This window comes from Lagopus leucura, unplaced genomic scaffold (genome assembly GCF_019238085.1).
Source record: "Lagopus leucura isolate 7727_CA_CO unplaced genomic scaffold, USGS_WTPT01 Super-Scaffold_100002, whole genome shotgun sequence".
In the NCBI taxonomy this organism is placed as follows: domain Eukaryota; kingdom Metazoa; phylum Chordata; class Aves; order Galliformes; family Phasianidae; genus Lagopus; species Lagopus leucura.
In genome coordinates this window covers 39880808-39904351 of record NW_024962263.1, presented here as the reverse complement: position 1 = coordinate 39904351, position 23544 = coordinate 39880808, and the positions used below count along the sequence as shown (strand labels likewise).

At 37.2% G+C, this 23544-nt stretch overlaps 1 protein-coding gene across 8 annotated transcripts in view; it reads left to right on the top strand.

Moving 5' to 3' along the window:
- CEP192 (centrosomal protein 192) overlaps positions 1–23544 on the top strand; it is a 56177-nt gene that overhangs the window by 19458 nt on the left and 13175 nt on the right. For 6 of the 8 annotated variants that reach the window (XM_042869946.1, XM_042869949.1, XM_042869948.1 and 3 more), the window contains exons 18-36: positions 953–1850; positions 2453–2601; positions 3117–3347; positions 4799–4924; positions 6106–6249; positions 6433–6496; positions 6884–7023; positions 7151–7243; positions 9140–9255; positions 9935–10105; positions 11377–11467; positions 13885–14061; positions 14472–14732; positions 14909–15027; positions 16780–16889; positions 18640–18781; positions 19222–19406; positions 19772–19895; positions 22894–22999. In XM_042869946.1, coding sequence (XP_042725880.1) covers positions 953–1850; positions 2453–2601; positions 3117–3347; positions 4799–4924; positions 6106–6249; positions 6433–6496; positions 6884–7023; positions 7151–7243; positions 9140–9255; positions 9935–10105; positions 11377–11467; positions 13885–14061; positions 14472–14732; positions 14909–15027; positions 16780–16889; positions 18640–18781; positions 19222–19406; positions 19772–19895; positions 22894–22999 — 3447 coding nt within the window. The remainder of the gene's footprint in view (positions 1–952; positions 1851–2452; positions 2602–3116; positions 3348–4798; positions 4925–6105; positions 6250–6432; positions 6497–6883; positions 7024–7150; positions 7244–9139; positions 9256–9934; positions 10106–11376; positions 11468–13884; positions 14062–14471; positions 14733–14908; positions 15028–16779; positions 16890–18639; positions 18782–19221; positions 19407–19771; positions 19896–22893; positions 23000–23544) is intronic. The other 2 variants (XM_042869952.1, XM_042869950.1) reach the window with 2 other exon arrangements.

Here is a 23544-nt window from a genome sequence, read left to right as displayed (position 1 = left end):
CAGACTTGCAGTCTTATGCTGATTGAGATAGTTAATATTCTCTTAACTCAGTCCATGGTTTCTTTGGAATCTGAGATCTTTGTTATGCTTCCTCCCTCCAAAATGTGCAACCATGTGGATGAAACTTTAAAACAAACAAGTTCAAAATCTCTTAGATTACAAAAATAAGAGATGCCATTTAAACTTCCACTGAGATAGGTACAACATCTTAATTACTTTTGAATTTCTCTAACGGTTAGTAGAAATGTTCACTGCTAGATGTATCTTTCATTTGTAGGTATGAGAAAAACACTAAAAATTTCAGGTCTATGGGAGGACTTTGATAAGTAAATCGAGGTGGGGGGGGGGGGCGGGGGGCTGGAGAAGGATGATATAATTGTTGCAAAAGAAATCACCACCAGCAGACCAATGCCCAGGCAATCTCCAAGGAACAGTTACTCTGGAAAAAATATGCCACAGTTTTATTTCTGAATGTATGGAGCATTTCTTTTTTGTCAGCTGTCCTGACCATCTCCCCTCCCAGCTTCTTGCCCACCCACAGCTTTACTTACTGCTGTGGTGAAGTGAGAAACAAAGGTGACCTTGACTCTGCCAACATTGCTCAGCAGTATTTGAAACATCAATATGTTATCATCATTGTTTTTTATCACAAATCCAAAACATAGCACCACAGGGCTGCTGTGAAGAAAACTGGCTTCATATTGAGCAGATGCCATACACCTAGTTACATGTGACTTCAGATAGCAAACAGGCTGAAGCAACAGGCTTTCTTTCTCAGAGTAGATAGTCACAGATGTCTGAAGTCTTGTTTTTGTAACAAGACTTGACAAATTTGATCACTTAATGGTAATGGCTGGCGGTACCAATATTAGGGTCTGTTTCATGAATCCTGTTTGCTTTTCTAGAATGTGTAATATTTGTCGTAATACTGTGTATCACATTTGCTTACTAGAGTGAAAATGCAAGTGAACTAAGTACAACAATAATTCGAGCCAGCCCAACTCCTTCACAGGAGCAAACGAACAAGAATTTAGAAGACTACTTGTGCCAAAGAAACCGCAAAGGAATACAGTTCAGTGTTGATCAAAAATCAGAAGAAAATGAACTTGCGCATCCGGAAAGAAAGCTTGAAGGACGAGGTCAAGAACTGACCAAGGAAGATCTTCCAAAGAATGGAAGGCAGCTTACCTCTGCTGCCTCAAAAGTAGCAGCAACTCTTAAAGAGTTAGACCCTGTTATATCAGCTCTTGCAAGTAAATTCTGCGTCTTTCAGCCACTTCCTGTTAATGTTGGTGCACAAGAAGCATGGCAGGATCGCACAAATAAAGCACAGAGCCAGGGATTGCCATCCTTAAATGCGTTGCCCGTATATCCTGGATTAAGAACTTGTATTCCGATAAATCAAAGCGCTCCTGGTGAACAGTATATTCCTATTTCAAGCTTTAAATCCCACATCACTACCTCTGAAAGTCAAACAGTTTCTTCTGTTGCGACGTTACTTCCAGGCCATTCCTTGGCAACAACTCAATTTGCACAGCAGCATCTAGGAAACATACTATCTACTGGAAACAAAGTTTTACCTCAGTTTCATGGCTGCAGCTCTGCAGGTTTTAGTGTACCATCATCAGGGCTTCCTTACTCCAGCATCTCAGCAGGACGTGTGGAAAATCCAGTTCCAGCAGGAATCCCTTTGGGTTCGAATATTGGTCCCGGTTCTTTGGGTACAGCTGCACTTTGTCATCCACACTCTACTTCCTGGAGCAAGAATACCTTAAATATAAGATCGTGTACTGTACAACCCCTTGGGACTAGTAGAAATGAGTGGGACTTTTCGACGTCACCTGGTGTTGGTAAGGCTTATTTAAAGCGCGCTTTTAAAATAGCTGTGGTCAGGAATAGCTAAAAGTACTATAAAGGAGTAAGTAAATGTAGGAGTGTGTGTGACCACAGCTATTCTTTATGCAAGCTGATAATTGAGAAAAATGATATTACTGATTTTCTTTGGTTAATGGTATCTTCTGAATTTAGTGTCTATTCTTCTAGTCTTCCTAATACCCTTAAAATGTGTTTTTTGTAATCAAGGAAAGTAGATCTCAGCATTCAGTGGTTTTGTGGTTGTGGAAAGGATCTGTTGCACTCTTTGTCGTGAGGGAGAGAAATCCTAGCTGCAGTTTGTGCTAGGCAAGACAACTCGTCCTGGAAGTTCAGCTGCACTTGAGCTGAAAAGCAGAAGGCATTTCTGTCACTGTCGTGGGCAGATATTAACAGCCAGTTAAGCCAAAAAATCCCAGAACTGGGGGGCAGAAGCTGCTCTCTGCTTTTTTCAGTTCAAATATTTTCTTGATGCAAGAAAGCATTTCTCAGAGGAGTTAACAAACTTGAAGTAAGGATAGCCTAAATGATGCTTTATTCAGAATACTTGGAACTAACAGTAGCATGCTTCCTTCCTCAGGCCATGTAAAAGTACCAGAAGAGCTGAAGTTCCCTAATGCCTGCTGTGTGGGAATTGCATCGCAGACAGCTCTTAGCATTTTTAATCCAACTGAGCGGTGGCTGCAGGTCAGCATTGGAATACTCAGTATATCAGTCAATGGGGAAAAAGTAAGTATTTTTCAATACACTTATAAGCATAAAGCAGTAACCTTATCAGATGTCATACTGTAAAACAGTAGCCTTCTTTAGAGAGTTGTAAGTTCTTCCCAGTTTATAGTTAATATAAACAAAAGCAGTAGTACCTCTCTTAGGCAGGCCTCTTGGTTTATTCCAGTGAGTAGGAATAGTAAGTGTAAGTATCTCAGGATAAGATTGACTTGAAAATTTATCTTGTGTGCATAAATTCTGGTAGGTTTGAGATCACTGCTTATTAATTCCTACCTTTCAAATATAGTAAATATTGCAGTTCCCATGTTAATCTGTTACTAGATTCTGGACAGAAGCCCCAGTAACTTTCAGGCTGACCTATCAACCCTTTAACTCTTTAGATTTAAAGCAAATGCCTACAGTTGAGTCAAATGAAAGTGGGGCATAAAAATGTTGATGCAATAAATGTGGTATTTTGAATGAAGCTGTCCTCTAACAAAAAGTTTGTTGAAGTTGATGTTGATTTTGCTTTTCAGGTGGATCCTGCAAAATATCAGTGTCTCGTGTTCAAGAACAAAACGATTGTAGGACCCCATTCTACTGATGACCTGAAAATACTTTTCTTACCTTGTCATTCAGGGATCTTCCAGTGTATTCTCAGTGTTTCATCTTGGCCACTTTCTGCAGATGCTGAGACAGTTGTTCAGGCAGAAGCATTGGCAAGTAGGGTAGTTCTGACAGCAGTTGCTGAAAATCCTGTTTTAGAAGTAAGTAGCTACTACTTGTGTGGTTTTTGTTGTTTTTTTTTTTGTTTGTTTTTAATTGGAATTCTGTGAATAATTTAATGATAGTGAAAAAGAGTGCGAATAAAGACTGCTCCTCATGGGAACCTGGAATTTCTTATGTTTGGAATGAATAGGGAATGTAAGGGTGTATATATGTATATTAAAAGCTTAAACAAAGGAAGTTTTAATTGTGGAAGAGCACGTAGCTGGATATGAAAAATTATTGAGCAACTCTCTGAAAATAATAAATGTCTCATTATTAAAAGAATGGATGAGTTTTTTAACATAAAATGCTTTCTCAGAATTCTGGATATCACAGCATTAAAATATAGTAAAAAGCATTTCCAATTGTAAGGATTTTTTAAAAATCACATGGCATAGGTTTTGTCCTGTTTTATTCCTTTGAGCTCATTTATTGTTGCAGAGAGTATTTCCGTTCAGACTAATTGGTAATTAAAAGTGGATGGATGGAATACTTTGTCTGTCTTCTGTCTTATGAAGAGCAAGTGGATGGGAGACAGTGTGGTAGTTGTTCCAAGAATTAAATTTGGATTTATGTGGTTGTGAATTTATGAGTCTGGTTGAGCAGAAATGTGCATAATGTTACTTCTGGAGATGTCTCAGCAAATTACATTCTTGTCCGTGGCCTTGCTGACAAAAGTCAAATTTTCCAGTGTTGACCACAGCTTATAAACCTTTATTTTGGCCATAAGCTGCTCTGTTAACCTTCTTGGCTAAACTGTATATTTTAAAGTAATTTTAGTGCTCCTTTATTCCAGTATATGTGTGTAGGTGTAATACTTCTGTACTTTTTCCATAAGTTTGAATTTAAATGATTTTTCATCAGTAGTTGGACAAAATCCATCACTGTCGGTGTTCTTCATGATGTGGCTTCTTGAAAGTTGCTTCATCTTTAAATTAAAAGTAAATTCTCCAGTTTCCCTACGCATCTTGTTACACTACCGAGACTGGATAATGTGCCAAATAGAAGTGGTATTTTCTTTCAGATCACTGAAAGAAAAGTATTTTGTTATACTAACAAAATTAGCACTTCAGATGTTTTTCTACAGTTTATCTAGCTATAATGTTATAGGTGGCACATTCTTCTTGCTAGCAGTAATGATAGTTTAAATTTGTTTCATGCTTATGTCATACTAACCAAAATAACCTGACTATGTAATGGATTTTGGTGGGTAAATATTGCACTAGTGTTGACTTAAATGATGAGACAATACACGTGTGCAAAAGCCAACTGGGTATATGCACTTTAGAAATCCGAGCAAATGTTGTGTAGATACAACTACCCCCCTGGTAGACGGTGTGTGTTCTATGCTGGTATGGCATTACAGAAATAATGCTTCCTGCTGCTTTTGTATTCTAGTTCATTTTTGAGGTTTTCTTTCCTTAAAAGTTCTGCTTTGTCTTAAAACCAGGTGGAAACAGGAGAACAAGATTATCTGGATTTTGGTGACTTGACTTCTGGCAGTTGGAAGGCTCTTCCGTTAAAAATTATCAACAAAACCCATGCTTTTGTGCCAATTAGACTTATTATTAATGCAGTAAGTACAGTAGAATTCCTGTATGTAAAAGCTAACTTCTTGTGATGCTTAAAATTTTAATACAAATGAATTTTAATACAAAACACTGCTATTTTACTAAAATGTACCCTTGACTCTGGATGTAAAATTCCCAAGAAGTGTCTCAGGTTAGTCAGGAAGTACACATTTTTGCTGACTGGTGATCTGATTCAGCTGTAATGGTACCAATGAAAGTGCTTCTGGGACAATTGCACCTTGTCCTGCCTTTCATTTCAGTCAGTCCAGCTGCGGTCTGCTGCCCCTGTGTTGCCTGATTTGAGACAGTAAGGCAGCAGACAGCAGAAAGGTTTATGATGCCTAAACCTTCCCTCTGGAAAGTTGAAGATGGATTGCACTATTCTAGTGGAATGTGTGCTTTTCTAACAGTTGACTATTCAAATAAGCAGCCTTGCTTCACTGGATCACAGAATGGCCAAGTTTGGAAGGGACCTCAAAGATCATGAATTTCCAGCCCCCCTGCCACATGCAGGGCCACCAACCTCCCCGTTTAATACTAGACCAGGCTGCCCAGGGCCCCATCCAACCTGGCCTTGAACACCTTTAGGGAGAGGGCATCCATAACCTCTCTGGGCAGCCTGTTCCAGCACCTCACCACTCTCATAGCAAAGAACTTGCTTCATAGAAAGTTTAATGAGTTCTGTCTTCCTTTGCTGGAGGAAGAGCAGATCTGTTTCTGCTTTGTCTCCCACTAGGCAGTAATACCCTCTGTAACTTGCTACATTATGCTCCTATTTGCATCTCTGTGGCAGTACAGATTTTGGGTTAGTGTCTAGGCTTGCTGCTGTTTGCTGTGGGAAAAGTTTTTTCTTTTCCTCCTTTTGTATGGGGACAAGAGAGAAAGGTCTGGCTTTGTGTTAAGGCTGTGGGTTATCATCTCAGTTACTAGTAAGATTTAGTCTTGCACAGCCCAACCGGTTTAAGCCTTCTGCTTACCACTTCCAGCTCAATTCCTTCTATTACAGAGGATATCTAACAATTTTTAGAGGGTTTTCTGCACTATGACATACCAGCTGAGATTACAGGCTAATTTTTTATTTTTTTTCCAGACTAAATTGCTTAGAGATAGCCTTGCATTTGTCAGCTTTGTCAGTTTTGTTTCAGTAGGTATTTTAATACTTTAAAAATCTCTATTTTGTGGACAGAATGCAGTAGCTTGGCGTTGCTTCACGTTTTCCAAGGAACCAATTAATTCTTCTAATGAGCAATCACTCCAAATGGATACAGTTTCTCAGGTAGCAGCTCCATCTGTTGTAAATCATGTGATCCATGCAAGCTATGATGGACAAGTGAGTAGTTGGAGTTTACTGATTCTTTCTGTTACTTACTGTCTGAAATGTGTTCTGATTATCTGAATTCACAGTAATGTTTTTTGTAATCTGTTTTTTTTGTTTTTTTTGTTTTTTTTGCTTTATTTTTTCTCTAGTAATTCTGTTCATTCTGTAAGATGAATCAACCAATTTCTTTTTCAGGATCCTGAGGTTTTAACAGTTTGGGTTCTGTTCCATGCACCTAAGAAACAAATTTCTTGTTCAGGTATAGCAATTTGAATTTCATTTCAGTTTAAAAAAAAAAAAAAAAAAAGCTTCTAACGTATACGTGTGTTAGAATTTTAGGAACAGGCTGCAAATTTGAATTGAAACATTCTGTCTTTGTCTTGTATGTCCTGATGTTTCCATTGCTCAACTTCTTGTTCAGTTTTAGTTCCTGAAGGAGATGGTATGCTTCTGTGTCTTAATGTTTTAGGCATTAATGGGTTATTTACGCTACGGTAGCAGACTGTACAAAGTGGTTATTTATTGCAAAATAAGTGGAATGTGCTCTACTCCTTTTACTGAGGTTCTGTGAGACTTGGATTGTACGTGTGTGTATGTGACTTCTAGCAGACTTGCTTAGTTTCTTCATTCGTGGACTTGTCCCTAGATGCCTTGGGTCCAGCAGAGGAATTCTTGGCAAGAGTTGATGTGGAAGTGGATAGCCCAGGACCTAGTAGTGTGATTGAAAGTATTCCTCTCCGAGCAAGAGCTGGAACAGCCAGGATTCATGCTCCAAAGGACTTACAGGTTTGCATGTATTTACAGAGTATGTTTTAAGAACAGTTTGCCTCTCCTAGTCTGCTTGTGGTAACATGTTTGTATTTAGAATATAGATGTGTGCATGCATAGATTGACACTTATTTCCTTTTTCCAGACAATACATCTGTCTGCTAGTGTGGGTTCAACAGCCAAACAACAACTGCCATTGAAGAATGCTGGAAACATTGGTGTAAATCTGAAACTTAAGGTAGGCTGGCTTTTCCATCTTGAAATCATGTTTTGTGCTGTTAACCTATTTGGAAAAAAACAAGCTAGGGCTAAGCCTTGGGATCCTTGCTTAAATGTGGTTTGACAGAAAAGTTTTCAAGTTTACGTAGAGAATGAAAAATAGCCAGAATTTAGCTCGTATAAGTGGGAAAAAAAAGGTGAGAATTTTGTTTGTTGAATTTGCTTCAGTTTATTTGTTACAACAAATATATTTTTATTTACATAGATTTTAACAGACTTCTTAAAAGTAGAATCCTGAGCTACATAGCGGATGTTATTTAGCTGATGATGTGAAGTACATTTAGATTAAAGAGGAATTTAAGCACCGGTAAACATTTACAATTTCTAAAAATGCTGTATTTGTTTTCTATGGACAACTTGCCAAGTCAAGTACAAAACTAAGTTATTTTCAGAGAATCTGGGGAACGTATAGACCCAGATTGAAAGGTAACTAGACTCACTGTAACTAGCACTTTGAGGTTAAAGGAAGGGGTGATTGGTCTCATTTTACAGCTAGATATCTCACACTGTCTTACATCTGGATTTTTCACATTGCTGAACCTCTGGGTGAGAACTGGGGGAGCAAATTCCTATGCAATATAAGGGCAGAGTGAGTCTGAGACTATACATGAGACTGAATATAAGGTATTCCCAGTTATGTATAAAAACTGGGAGAAGAACTTGTGAGTAGCCCTGCTGAGAAGGGCTTAAGGATCCTGGTTGATGAAAAACTGAACTTGAGCCAGCAGAGTGCGCTTGCTGCATGGAAGGCTGATGGTATCCTGGGTTCCATCAGAAGAGAGGTGGCCAGCAGGGTGAGAGAGATGATTGTTCTCTATTCTGCCCGTGGGAGGCTCCAGCTGAAACACTGTGTCCCACATCTGGGGTACCCAACAAAGGAAAGACGTGGGGCTTTAAGAGAGGGGTGGCCATGAAGATAATCCAGGGACTGGATGAAGATGGGCTAGAATGAAGATGGGCTGAAGGAACTGGGCTTGTTTTAGCTTGGTAAAGAGGAGGCTGCAGGGATACCTAATTGCAGCCTTTCAGTATTTAAAGGTAGCTTATAAACAGGAGAGAAATAAACTTTTTACGTGGGTAGATAGTGATAGGACAACGTGGAATGGTTTTAAACTAAAAGAAGGGAGATTTGGGTTAGATACTGAGGAAGGTTTTTTAGTGAGAGAGTGGTGAGGTGCTGGAGCAGGCTGCCTTGAAAGGTTGCGGATGCCCTGGCCCTGGAGATTTTCAAAGCCAGGCTGGATGATGCCTTGGGCAGCCTGATCTGATAATTATCTAGCAGCTTGCAACCTTGTCTGTGGCAGGGAGATGATGGGGGGGAGGGAGGATGGGAGAGGGCAGGGCTTAGAACTTGATCCTTGTCCCAACTCAAGCCATTCTGTGATTCTGTGATGGTGAGGTCTGTTTACAAATATGCAAAAAAGTAGGGTTGTGACTACATCATTTCTCAGACTGGAAGCCATGGAGATTGTGACGTTAGTCATGCATCCTAATGTTATATTAATGCAATGATATGAGTAATGGTTGGTAACACGTGAGGAGATCAGTGATGCTGCTTTGATAGTGGTGTATCATTGCTCTGTCTCATTTCTTTGAATCTCATTCAGTGTTGTATATACAGTTGATGTCTTAAGATGTCTTCTGTTGGAGGGTATAGTATAAGTATCTCTAACTGTGGAAGAATTTGGCTAGAGCACAATTATGTGAAAAAGTTTTGAACTTGACAGGTGTATTTATGTTGTCTGAAGCTGTAAGTACAACAGATAGATAGCCAGCTTTTATTATATGTTGTAGAAATAATGACTTCCTCAAATAACCAACACTTTTTCCCCCGCCTGCACACATGCACCGTCAGATATCAGGACAGGACAGTTGCTTCTCTGTTGAACCTGATGATCTCTTCCTTCTTCCTGGAGAAGAACGAGAAGTGATTGTGAATTTTTCTCCAAAAAATGTAGCGTCTACTCAAAGGTGATGTAACTATTTTGAACAGTACTTTTCAACATTAAGGTCATCAACAAATGTGAAAGTTTTTATCCATGAGAGAGTTGTTTCAACTTCTGTTGCTTTCTTGAGTCCTAGACTTCTACTGATTCAACTGTTCCATAGATTTCCTGCCTCATTTTCTCTACGTAACTTAATGAGTTGCTGTTTCTTTTCCTGTCACAAATCAGCAGAGATCTTATAGCTTACTTCTAAGCTACAATAAAGTTTTCAAGTATTTACCTTTAGCAGCCATTGTAGTTGCTTCTTCACCCCACTGAGACAAGGGAAATATTCTTTTTCTTTCTTTTTACAAATGAAAACCTGAAGCTCAGACCAGGATCAGTTTAATTAATTCATTTTGGCTACCATAACTGAGGTTAGTATGTGAATCTTCACTAAAAATAATGTGTATGTTTCATTCATAGAGATATGCACTCATATATTTTGCACGTTAATTAGCTGATCTATATGAAATAGCCAAATGGCTCGAAGGATTTAAATTTTGTCATGCTTAAAGCTGGTCTTTGCTATAATATAGAGTGTATTCCCTTTAAGAAGGTACTTTTAAAAGACCCGTCTGTAACTTTTTTCCAGTTATGTTTTGTTTTCATTAGCTGTTCTTGTTCTATGCTGGGATTAAAATCTACATATTTATTTTTTTAAGTGTTTTGAAAATCCTTGTGTTGCCATCTGGGCCTCAGTATGAAGTGGTGATAAAAGGTGAGATGGAATCAGTGGGAAATAGACCTGTGTTTACAGCTGCTGCAGATATTCCACCTATTCTCTCCAACAAGCAGTTCATCGCCTGGGGAGGAGTAAAGCTTGGAGAATCAGTGTAAGTAGCAGTTCGTATAGAATATTATTCCTGAATTAATCTATTTGAATTTGATTACGTTTTGATGTTGAAACTACTAGTGATAGAGAATCCATTGCATCTCTACAATAGCTTATCATTCAGACTAGTTCTTGTCTGAATTTTTTAGTTTCAAGATTCCAGCTTTGCTGTTAATTACTGTTGAGATATACTTCACTGCTGCTTTAGTATGTCAAGATTGCAAGTTTTGAAGTTCTTTGGACTTGTCGTATTGCTCTGGGGACAAATCTGCTATTGTTCTGATACTGAACTTCTGGAGGAATGTAGTGATGCTTCGGGTTATCACTTGAGATTGATCCACATTTGTAACCAAGAATCACTTCTGATAGCTATGTTGCCATTTCTCTGTTTTGTCAATATAACTTATTTTGAAAATAGCAGTCTTGGATGTTTGGGGATGACTTTCTTGACCCTTTATTTCCTGTTTACTCTGAAAAGTAGTTTTGACTCACCAAAGCCTACCAGGAAATTTAATTCTTTTTATGTTTTTTTTGTTTCAATGCAGTATAGCAGTGTCTGCTGCTGAAAGCTGGGAAGAATTGTTCTCTCTCTGTGTTTGTTTGCAGTAGCTGTTTGATGTTCCTTCATTGCTTTTTATGAGTTTTAGGGCTTGTCAGATTGTTTTGTTGTTGGCTTCTGCCTCGCTAAAATGGAAAAGGTAGTAGCTGTTCTTACTGGAGAACTTTCTTACCTCTCTTGAAGGCCAATCTGAGTAGCAGATATCTGGTCTATATCAGGACATATCAAAGAGGTGGGGGGAAGAATACTTTTTAATCAACCTGATGCTGCCAAAGGCTCTTTGTGGTGTAATTATGTTGAAAAGTATATGAAAATATTAGCCTTAATTTAGTTCTCTGCCACTGTTCCAATGGATCTGGGTCATGGTATTTACAAGATTGCTTCTTCATAACTGAGTGTTTCTGGATAATCTAATTGCATCTGTCTTAGTTGTTTGTTTTTATTGACAGAATTTTAGTATTGACAAAACTGCTGTGTTAAGAGAAAGTAATGTATTTATAGCTCTTCTGCTGTATGAAAACTGATGTTATATAATACTGTAAGATCTGTAAGTTTGAGAATACAGTAATAACTTTCTACTTGAAAGTTGTACTGGAGGCATTTTTTTTTCATGAAGTGACTTAAATTTTCCTATTTCCATTGCTCACATGAATAAATATGTATAGCTGATTAATGTTTGCTGCAAAATATAACTGAACTTCATATTTTTTCAGCCAACAGAAGTTAACTTTAAGAAATAACTCTCCATCTGTGACTCAGCATTTAAGACTGGTGATAAGAGGTCAGGATCAGGACTGTTTTCAGGTGACTGTAAATTTCTCTTTATCATTTATGACATCAGGATAATATAAAAATGTCAGAATTTGTCTCGCTTTTAGCACATCCTTAGTGGTGAATGAGCCAGATAAGAAACCATGCTGTAGAAGACCTGTGCAAATTAAATTAATCGCAGAATGAATTCTGAATTTGGTATTTTGGATTAGCAGCTCACTATATTTTTTTATTTTTTTTTTTAGTCCAGGTGAATTAAATGAGGTTAGAAATTAAATGTTTAGCTATGCTCAGTGGAATGGCAAAATTTAAAATATTTTTTCCACTTTGCATAGAATTTCATGTGTACCTTCATGCAGTAAGCATGTAATTTTCTGCCTATTTTCTCAACAAAATATTTTGGGTCATCGTATGGTCTTGTATTGTACTGATGAGGATTTTGTTAACTCTTCTGGTTTTCTCTGGTTGTCATGTCCCATGTGCTAACCTTTGTACCATGTCTGTGTATCGAAGGACTGAAGCTGTGTACAATTTCACTTGTCATGTGAAGTCATACCAGCCATGAATTAGGCAGTGATAGTCCTCTTCAGATTATGTTTTTCAGGTCAAGGATGGTTCTGAAGCACCCAGTAAATTCTGTCGTTGCTCTTGATCAGGCAGTTGACATAACTCTTTGTATCTTTGACATAACTCATTTGTATCTTTGCCTGTTTGATTGAAGGTGGTGGAGGTCAAAAACAGTGGTGTTGCGCTTTCTGCCCAGGCTCTGTTAGATCTTGGCACTGAGGTGGAGGACCTTGCCCATCTTTGTCTTGGTTTGATTATGCATAAGTAGAGATGAGTCAGGCATATGTTGAAGTGTTGATGGACTTGTGCTGCAGCTTGGATAGATGCGATATCGTCAAAGTGCCAAATAGGTTTTGAGATCTAGACTTCTCACAAAAGAGAACATTAGTAACTGTATGTAATAGTGCATTAGATGCCATGGTTGTTGTATGGAATTTTAGACATTAGAATCTGATTTTTGTTTTTTTAATTCTTGGTGTTTCTCTTGTGCTTATCAGAAAATTCAACTTGCATTTATTTACTGGTTGATCTGTAGCCTTTGAAAGGTGGCTGGTTTTCTCTGGGTCGTTGACAAGCTTGTGACTGTTTCTAACAATCTGAGAGGCTTTTAACCAATACGGCTAAAGTTCCCTCACTCTTCAGTGAAGGTGATCTGGACAGAATTGTTTGGTAGGTTGTTTCCTTTAAAACCAGAAAGCTAGCTTATGGTACTACAATTTGTGTGCCTTATTCTTTACTAACGCAGTAGGCTTAACACAGTAGGCTTAACATAGTAGGCATAGTAGGCTTGGTTAAGGGAATGTCTGGCAGTTGTTACAGGTAGCCTGGGAATCTGTTGACTGGTAAAGACAGTAAAAGAATTAACATTCTAAATAGAAAGCTATCTTCCAGTTTTACTCCTACCTAGTGTCAACAATTGCATATTATTCCTCCCTACCTGTATTTTTTCTCAAGAATGCTTGAACTTGCTAAGTAGTTTAACACTTATTATGGCTGAGATGTGGTTTCTTAATTAATGAGTTCATACTTCTGTCTGGTGTACCTCTTCATTCTTCTTGAGTGTCTATTACGATGAGACTACTTGGAATCACAAAATCATTAAGGTTGGAGAGGAGCAAATGGCTGTTACCCAGAAAGGAGTATTAGGATACCTGTTTCTGACTACCTGAAGCTTGTGAAGGAGCTGCTTAAACTGTTCTCACTTTCAAAAGTTGAGGTCTCCCAGCTCAATCTAAAGCTTGTGTTTAGTGCTTCCATGGGCTGTGTTTTCTCTGTGGCTGCCTAGAGGAACATGGTAGTGAAGCTATACTGATAACCTTCCAGCTGAAATCATAACAGCATTGCAACAGATTGGAGCTCAGTTTGCAGCTCTTCAAACTGCTGCAGTACAACAGACTCAATACTGGGTAGAATGGTCCTATTGCTGGTGCTTTTTCCAGGAGTGATTCAAGATCTTACTTCAAGGAACTGTGTATGTAGGAAGGAAGAAGGAAGAACTGGAATCAGCTTTTGGAGTTTCCATGATGACAGTTTTGTTATACAAATTCGTTATACAAATACAGGTTTATAGCCCTTCTTCCTCAGCTATTCAGATCTGCTCTGTAAAATCTTCAAATGAGGAAGAATTAATGTAGCATTATGAACTTCAGCTTCATGCACTGTATTAGGGTTTGAACCCAAAAAGTTCCGTTGTCTGAAGTGAGAGCTCGCTGTCAGTGAACTTAGTTTTTCTGTTCTATGTTAAGCATTACAGCCTTTAATATCTGCCACCGTTGATTACCTACCCCAGATTTTGAAGTTTGTTTTGGTTTGGTAGTGAAATAAGTCTTATTAATTATTTTTCTCACTGTAGTCACTCATTTATTGTATCTTTTTTTCTGTAGCTGCAAAGTATATTTGGATCAGAAGAACGTTTAACTAGTAACTGGGAACTCAAAATCCGTCCCAAAGAAGACACTAACATATACTTGATGTTTACACCTACTCGAGTAACTTTCTTCTTTGCAAAGCTGGAAATCAAACAGCTGGGAATTAGATCACAGCCAGGAATTAAGTTTACTGTAAGAGTCCTAATGTAATTTTTGATAATATTAAACATAAATTTTTCTTGATTGTTAAAAGTCTGTTGTTTCTGTCAAAAAGTTGAAACTTCTGGAGATATCCACTGTGTCTATTTGCATACTGCAAAGGGAATATGGGTATTGAATTTTGGTTTAAGTAGCCTTAACTTTGGTATGTACTTCATTCCTATTGTGTAGAATGAAGAAATGGTTTATGTACCTTTTAAAAAGTAGCCTGTTTTTAACTGTAGTTCTGTTTAAAAAAAAAAAAATATATATATATATATATGTATATATGTATATATAAAATATATATATATATGTAGTGTTGTTGAATGTTGTGATTTTACTGAAGTTTAGTGAGAAGGCATTCATTTGAAATACTGTTGTTTTTTGTTTGTTTTTCCCAGATACCTTTATCTGGATACGGAGGAACCAGCAATATAATTTTAGAGAGCGTTAAAAAACTGTCAGACAGCTACACGTTAACACTGGATGGATTATTGCCTTCAAGATTAAAGAGAGTTTCTTTCTGCGTGAGAAATACAGGTTCTCGTGCTGCGTATGTGAAAGCACTGTGCTTTGCCAACCTACAGACAAAAACAGTTGTAGACCCTCAAGTAATGACAGTATCTCCAGAGAAGTTCATACTTACAGAAGGAGCACATGAAGTAAGCATATTGCCTGATTATGAACGAGTTGTATTGATTAAAATGTGCTTAATGAAAGCATCCCACTCGTTCCTCATTGAAATCTCATCTAACTTTTTAAAATTTCACTTAATTTTCCAAACATTAGTACTAAAACGAAGATTTTTTTCCCAAATGTTGTCTGTTTATTTTATCAGATGATTACAGTAACGTGGAATCCCATGGAAAAGGAAAGGAACTTTCTTAAACCGAAGACATTGTTATCAACAATATGTTTCTTTTGTGGTGATGAAATTTCCAGGCAGCGATACCGTAGGTGAGATGTCCTTTGCTATTGTTATATAGCCATATATTCCACAAAATGTTAAAACTGAAAGTCTATGCTGCCGTGGTTTTAGTGTGCTTCCAGGAATGGCAAGCACAATACGAGAAACCTAGATGATAAGGACAGATGTGGTAAGTCTTACGTCTGATATTTGTTTATTTAAAGGTGGCTGCTTATGGTGGCTTGATTTATTTATTTATTTTTTTTCTTTAATGTTTAGTTTACATACTGTAGCTGCAATTCTAGTTAAGGATTTTGTTCTTTTTATATTCTTGAGTGTGAACGTGTTGGTTTTTGTGGATGGATTTTGTTTTTTGTGTGTGTATGTGTGTGTATATCAGACATGTATGTCTTCTGTTTTACTATCTTCTGTCTTTTCCCAATGCATGAGTAACTTTAATTCTTTTTTAGTAAAATACTCTTGAAAGGAGTAGTACTAAAATTCAGTAAATTCAGTTTTGATTGAGATAAGCATCTTGATTTGGTGAATGATATGAAGAAAGGCAGCATGCGAGTGAATGTGTATGTGAGAAAAATAACATCCACGCAGAGATGATGTGGAACTTTTTGGAGAGGTTCCAGAGGAGGGCCACAAAAATGATCCAGGGACTGGAACACCTCTCCTATGAAGACAGGCTGAAGGAACTGGGCTGTTCAGTCTGGAGAAGAGAAGGCTTTAGGGGGTGTCATTACAGCCTTCCAATACTTAAAGGGAACAGGAGGGAAATCCAGATTTTTACATGGGTAGATAGTGGTAGGACAAGGGGGAATGATTTTGAAGTAAAGGAGAGGAGATGAGAAGGTTATCTCTGTGTGGATGGTGAGGTGCTGCAACTGGCTGCCCAGAGAAGCTGTGGGTGATTTGTTCCAGGAAGTTTTGAAAGCCAAGCTGGATATGGCCCTGGGCAGTCTGATCTAATGCTTGATTTATTGATTGGCAGCTCTGCCCATGGGATAGGGACTGGAACTTAATGGTCTTTGACGTCCCTTCTAATCCAAGCTATTCTGTGAAACCTGTAGAATATCTCACCAAGCTTCAGTAGATGCTGTATTTATATTTTAATTTGTATAATAAATGCATAAAAATATAATGGTGTGTTCTGCTTTCAATGACATAAGTGTCTGTGCACAGCATGCGATCATCATACAAAATGCTGACAGCAGACAGAATACTAAGGAGTCAATGATCACAGAGTTACCAAGGTTGGAAAAGACCTACAAGATCATCTAGCCCAACCATCCACCGATCACCAGTAGTTCTCACTAAATGTTTGGACGTTGTGTTGAGGGACACGGTTTAGTGAGAGCTATTGGTGGTCGGTGGATGGTTGGGCTGGATGATCTTGAAGGTCATTTCCACTTTGGTGATTTTTGTGATTTTGTTCTTTGAACACCTTCAGGGTCGGTGACTCCACCACCTCTCCGGGCAGCACCATGCGATGTAAAGCTTCTTTCTGTGAATGAGGAATCTTTCACTGTTACCTGAAGCCATACTGAAGTCATTGTACCTATTGTTATCCAAATAAAGTATTAAAACTAGTAGAATTTAACCATTGGACTTGGAATAAAAAGCTCATATTATATAGCTGCGTGTCTGATAATCTTATCAACAATTCAGCCTGTCAGATATTTCAGAAATGGTAAAAGTTAGTGATGGTAGATAATTATCATCTCGCTCATTTCTTCTGATCCATGTTTTTAATGCTGTGAGTAATTCAGTGACTGTTTTTTCATCTCTAACAGAGCTATGATGTGTGAACTTGAGGTAGTAAAACCCATAGTCCCAGAAAACAGTTTATTGAGAAACATTGTATTTGATGAAGAGTTTCAAGGGGAGCAGCTTGTGACAGAAGGTAGGCCTATTAACTTTTAAAAGATGTAATACTTGTATTAGGGTGGGGAAAAATGCGTTTTAGACTTAAATCCTGGTTCTTTTTTCTTTATTTTTGATAAAAAACGGAATGAAAATTCATCCCTTTTACTCAAAACACATAAAAACTGTTTACTTCTTTTTTTTCCTATCAAAATGCAACCTAAATTAATGAATATTATGACATTAAAATTGTCAGGTTTAGTGGAAGATATGTTAAAACTTGAGAAAGAGACTCAGTGTTTCGCTTCATTGAAAGTGTCAGGTTTTACTGGAGATATATATTCTATATTTGAAGATTTAGCAATTAACTTTGCAGATATTAAAAGTTGTATTTCCCTCCCCAAGTTAAATAACATCACAGGCTGAAGTAAAAAAGAGCAGAATATATTGTAAAGGTATCCTCCAAATAAAAAAATTGTCCTTTAACAGAAACATTCTTATGACAGCATAAGAAATAGAGTTTTACTAGTTTGATTTACACATGGAAAGAATTCAGTGTTATAATGCCACTACGCTTGAGTGAAAGTTGTAGCCTGATTCTGTCCCGATAGATTTTTATACTGTTTTTACTTGGAAAAGTGATTGATCACCTTGGCTGAGGTAAGATCGTAGGGAATATAAGAAACTTGAGTGTGCTCTAAAGTTGTTTACTTGGTATAAGAGGGTATAAGAGAGCTGAGATGACTTCTATTAATAAGATTATCAGAGATAGTCTTGCTAGTAGTAGTTTAATTTTCTTTTTCTTTCTGTGGAAAACAAGGCATCTTAGTGGCTGTCAAATACAGGCTTATTTTCTTTCCTTTTTGAGCACAGTCCTTTTACTTAGCAGGACTTATTTGTCCTGCAAGTAAAAGATCCTTAGCATTCTATTCAGTATTTTCTGTACTGAATAAATATATGTATTGAGGAGAAGATTGGTATTATTAAAAACAAACAACAAATAATGATGGACTTACATAACACTGCTAATAAGCCTTTAACGGGGAGTTGAGAAAGTTGCTTTGAAGAAGTAAACACTGATACAGACTTAAAGCCCTTCATTACCTCCTTGTCACTCCAAAATTATACACTGACATTAGTGTTTGAAATGGTGTTGTCAGTTTTTCACCAGCCTACTTGCTTGTTGCAGCAGCGTGCTGCACAATGGAATATGCAATTAGACTTGACAATCAGCATGCATGTCTATAAGAGTATGAATTTCACAGCATTCCTGAGTTTCATTATTGTGAGGGCATTCATCTGTCTTATCCCAAGCTGAAGTGTACATGCTGTGTACAAGCATTAATAATTTACCCCAAAATTTTCTATGCAGCAGAAGCAAGAATGGATCCAATGCATCCTGTGTGAGAAGCGCTCACTTTCTCGTTCTGTCAATTCTACATGAAGTTGCTTAAAGTACGAGTAGTAAACTTGGACTAAATTATTAAACGTTTTGAGGAAACAATTATTTTTAAGTCTTGTCAGGGTAAATAAATTAAACTTGACTTTAATTGGACATAAAATCAAACTAATGTGTGTGTTTTACATAAAGGTGGAAAATAACATATAATTCAAAGCAAAAAATTTGTTAATGTTGATTTATGCCTGATGATAATTTTCATAAGCTGTTTTTGGAATTATCCATTATTCTTAACCAAAAGGTTAAATAGGAGCATATCCAAAATCTCTGTTGTGCGATTTCTGAGTATGATTCTTTTGTTCTTAGTGGAGTTGCTCTGTTACTCTTTCAGTGTGCGATATCCCACGAGGGACGAATGATATCCGTCTTTTCTATGCAAATATGCGAAAAATTATCCTCACCGTGGTTGGATACTTTGTTGTGAATCGGGATGTTCTTCAGCAATCTCCTGGATGTCATCTGGAATCAAACCGGTAACGTAGAAGAGTAACTGTTGGATAATGCTTAAGTGCGACTCCGTTTATCTAAAATCGTCTAAAGCCAGGTTTAGGAAGAAATTTGTTATTCAAAGGGTGATGAGATACTGGCACAGCTGCCCAGAGAGGCTGTGGTGCTCCCATCTCTGGAGGCGTTCAGGGTCAGGCTGGATGGGATCCTGGGCGGCAGGCTGATCTAGTGGATGGCAACCCTGCCCATGGCAGGGAGCTTGGAACTCAGTGACTTTTAACATCCTCTCCAGCCTAAGCCATTCTATGATGTAGCTGCTGACTTTTTTTTTTTTTTATAATGATGAATTAAATTGAAAGTCCTCATGAACAACATTATATTTCAGTGTTAAAATTTAAGAGATATTAAGAGTAAACTATTATAAATACTTCTATGCTATCTTCATTACTACTTTTGCTTAATGCAGTCTTACTTCCAGATCTGAGAATGCTGCAAGACTTATCAATGCAACATTGGATGTTCTTCCTGTTAAAGGGCCTCAGGGTCCTCCATTACCTGTGAAAACCAATGATGAAGTCCAGAATAAAGTAGATGCTCAACAGACTTGGACTGTTAAGCCTGAACACTTGATTTTGTTACCTCCTTCTATTAGTAAGTATTTTCTTCATTTAATAACTTAATCATTTTAGTATTAAAATAACTTCTACTTATATTCAAAATTCTCTTACTTTCGTAAGTGTGACTTGACCAATAATCTTGCTGCAATAGTATTGCACCTAAGCAATAAACCTGACTTGAACAGAGTTTTGGTTAAATTGTGAGTGTTAAGGGGCTGTATGTGTTTGTATATTTATAATATGCACTACATAATTATGTATATTTTAAAGTCCTGGGAATTTTGATTAAAAAAAAATAGAGCAGAAAATGCTTTATCTTACTTGGTGCGTCTCTGACTCTTGATCACTTTTGTGCATTTTTGTACTTGTTAGCTTTTTATAGCTTTTTTTGTGATTTAGGTGGAACAGCTGATACTGGACATGTACAAATTGTCAACAATTCTAGTAGGATGCTGACGTTTGAGCTTTCGTGGCCAGCTCACTGCCTTACTATAACCCCACAACATGGAGTTATTGAACCAGAGTAAGTTTCTTTACATAGATTCCTTTTTTTTATATACAAGCGTGGTGAGATTTTAGAGCAACTTATTATAGTCTGTTCTAGGGTACAGTCATCTACTCTACTGGCATGTAAAGCTAACCTTACTTATTTGACTTTATCCTTCATAATTTTTTTTACAGGGAATGTTTTTTCTGTTGTACGCAAAGTTACCTGCAGACCAGGAGTTTTCTGTTCTTCGATATGTTGTTACTCTTGTATAATTTTCCAGGTCAATAAAACTGAAATTTTAAAAAAAAAAAAAAAAAAAAAAAAAGTCCTTTCACAGTATTTTTTTTTTTTTTTAATTTGAATGACCTATGTATTTAAAACAGGATATTTCTTTGATTCGGTTATATGCTGATATTTATCAGCACTTGATTCATTATGTATTGACAGAATCGTTTTTTGTTGCTTAACCTGTGGCTTCTCAGTATTTGTTAGTATGAAATGGCAAGTCAACATCAGATCATCTCTACCTTATCTAGCAGTATTTTGGAGCAGTCTTTGTACCGTCACTGCTTGTGTGGACTCTTAACAGATGTCAACAAAAAAACACTTTACCACTTCTCATTTCTGAATTAAAATTAAGGTAAATTCAGAAATACTCTTAAAGAATTAAGCAACTATCTTATCTTTAGATGTTTACACAAAGCAGAGGCTTTCTTTTTAGTCCTGCGTCACTGTTTGAGGTATGGACTTCAACATTTAATTTGATACTCAATTAAATTTAAATTTTTCAGTCAGAAAAAAAAAATCAAGATGATTCTGTGCAGGGGTTAGAATATCTGCAGGGAGTGGCCAATTAAAACAGTGGGAGACCAACATACAATGTGCAATAGCTAATAGCAAGGGTATGTTGAGAATCTTGTACCCTAGACTCAGGACTCTTTCAATTTTTTTTTTTTTAATTGATGGGATCGGTGACAGGCTTGAAGCAACTTTCTTATGTTGCATGATTATATTGTGTTCTTTTCATTAGAAGAGAATGAGCTGTGGCCAAACAGGTTAGGTCCAAAAAGTAGCCTGGATCAAGAACAGAGGCCTGCAAGCAGGAAACAGACCTGTGGGAACAGCTGACTTAAGCATCACAGGTTCTGCTTACATAGTTTTCTACTTTCTATGGCAATCTCCATACCATGACAAGAACAGTCATGGTGTCAGGATGGAAGCCAGGCAGTCTTTTATAGTATGCACTGTGATGGCTGGAGCTGCGTGGAATTCTTGAGCTGATTTAAGCCGTGAAAGGAGAAGCTCCAATTCCTCAGTGATAGTGGAAGTCCTAAAATCAAAGACTGCCTTTGCCACGTCAGAGCCAGTTAGATCATGCAAGCCATCTCCTGTTTCACCTTAACTAAAATCCTTAAATTCCCTGGAATGTGATAGGTGCAACCTTCAACCTGTCTGAATGTGGAATCGTTAAATCATAAGTTCCTGCTGAATTTGATAGCTTTCTAAGAGACTTTTATCATGGAGATGTCTCAGTGTTGGAAGTATTGATAGGTGCTGTCAAAGGAATTGCACTTTTGGAGCCGGGACTGTTGGCATCTGGAAAGATTTGCAAGTGCCTTGTTTAGGAAGTGTCTTGGAGACTTTCCTTCTGAATAAGGTTTGAAGGGCAGTTAGGCAGGATTTGTCTTCCCTAGACTGCTCCATTCCACAGCAGGAAAAGTACCGAGAGATGTTGGTATCTGTAGGTTGGATGTCACCCTTTTGAGACATCTGGGTCATGATTCCATGCAGGTTGGATTTGTATGTGAAGTTGGCAATAAACGTCAGAGTCAGGCTGATAGGGGCAAAGACAGTGAAAGCAGGTAGTAACTGAGAATTTTATGTGTACTAGTAAGTCATGTTCTCACGTACACAGATTTGTATATGTGTGAGAGAGTGGGAGAGCCGTAAGAGTAAAGATTCTGAGTACTGAAATTTTAAAGTAATGGTAATAAGATTTTTAGTCAAAATGGTAAGGTTGAAATGGCTTTGTGTATGTTGGCTTTGTGTCTGTGTAGGTTGGCTGTGCCTATGCAGGACTTCCTCCTAGAGGAAACTGAGATTTCAACGATTCTTTAAGGAAATATTAAAACCCTGAATTAGTATGAGGCTACTGATGCCTGTTAGTTGAAGTGTGTATGAGGTTTTATTCTGAGGATTATTATGGAGCTGACTTTCCTCTGAGGACTGATTTTTGTTCTTACACTGAACTTTTCAAATGCAGTGCTCTGCTAGTGACACTTCAAGCTAATTTTTCTGGGATGATTTGAGTGCTTTCACTCATTAACTGTCCTAACGTAAAATCAGTGTGATTTTTTTGTGCTTTTTTTGAATGCTTCATTGCTTACTTTCTGCCCTCTTTTATGTTGAAATTTTATGATATTGAATACAGAACATTGTAAATCAGACTTACATTCTCACTGGTCAAAGTACTGTCTTATGTTGTAATTGCTTGGAATTAATTTAGTAGACTCCTTGGTGTCCCCTACCTACATAACTATAGAAACCATTGAAAAGTTTTTCTCCAAAATCAGTGGTTCTGAGTGGGAGAAAGGAAAGCATGCAAATTCTTTAAAGCTAGAATTAGTTTTAAAGGTGCAACTTGCGCATACTTTGTTTGAATGGAAGTTTCCTTCTAGAGTATATTTTTTTCTGATTCATGTCGTTCTGTGTTTGCTTTTTGTGACCTGAGAGGTTGTTTCTTAATGCGTATGTCATGCTTTCCCTCTGTACCCTTAAAGAAACATCAATAACAAGTTTATGCAGTAAGTTATTTTTAAGTTTCTAACAACGCGTAATATTTTCAGATACTCACATAATATTTTCAGATACTTACTACTGATATTTGTTTCTAGATCATTTTTGCTTAGCTTAGTCTTAAAAGTCTTAAAAAAGTCTTAAAAGTGCATTCTTTCTTGTGCTAGGGAGATCTGTTATCTTTGTTAGTTTGATCCTCCTATTAGACAAAATGGTTTTTTTTTCTTCCTTTTAGGAGCCGTGCACTGATTCTGGTGAGTCCTAATCCTTCACTTGCCACAAAGCCTTCTGTAATTCCTTGGAGTGGGCTAATCTACATCCACTGTGATAATGGACAAAAAGTAAGTGGCTAGTAATGTTGCCAAAATCTTTTATATGTGGAGCACAAGTTCTGTAAACTTAATTCTCATTTAAAATCTCTCCCTCCACACCACAGATTTGTAAAGATGGTATTTCCAAAAAACAAAACAAAACAAAAAACAAAAACAAAAAACCACCACAAACAAACAACAACAACAAAAAAAAAAACCAAAGAAATGCACAGCAAACCCAAAGCAGCAAAACATGTTTTGAAAATTGAGAATCTTTATTTCTTTAGAGATTAAAGAAACACCATGATGTGAACAGTAGGACTGCATTGCCAATCAAAATTTTTTCAATATACTCACTATTTATATATCGTTTTCTAGAAATGCTGAATTTATGTTTCTTACATATATAATTATCTATATATCTCTGCTTTTTAATATATGTGTATATATTTGTTTATACAGACTACACATGTAGACAGTGTATGTATCTCTATGTATGTAAACCTTTAAGACAAAAGGAGTTAAAGCAGGTTGCTGGACAAGACTCTGGACGAGTTCACTTTGGACTCCCTTAA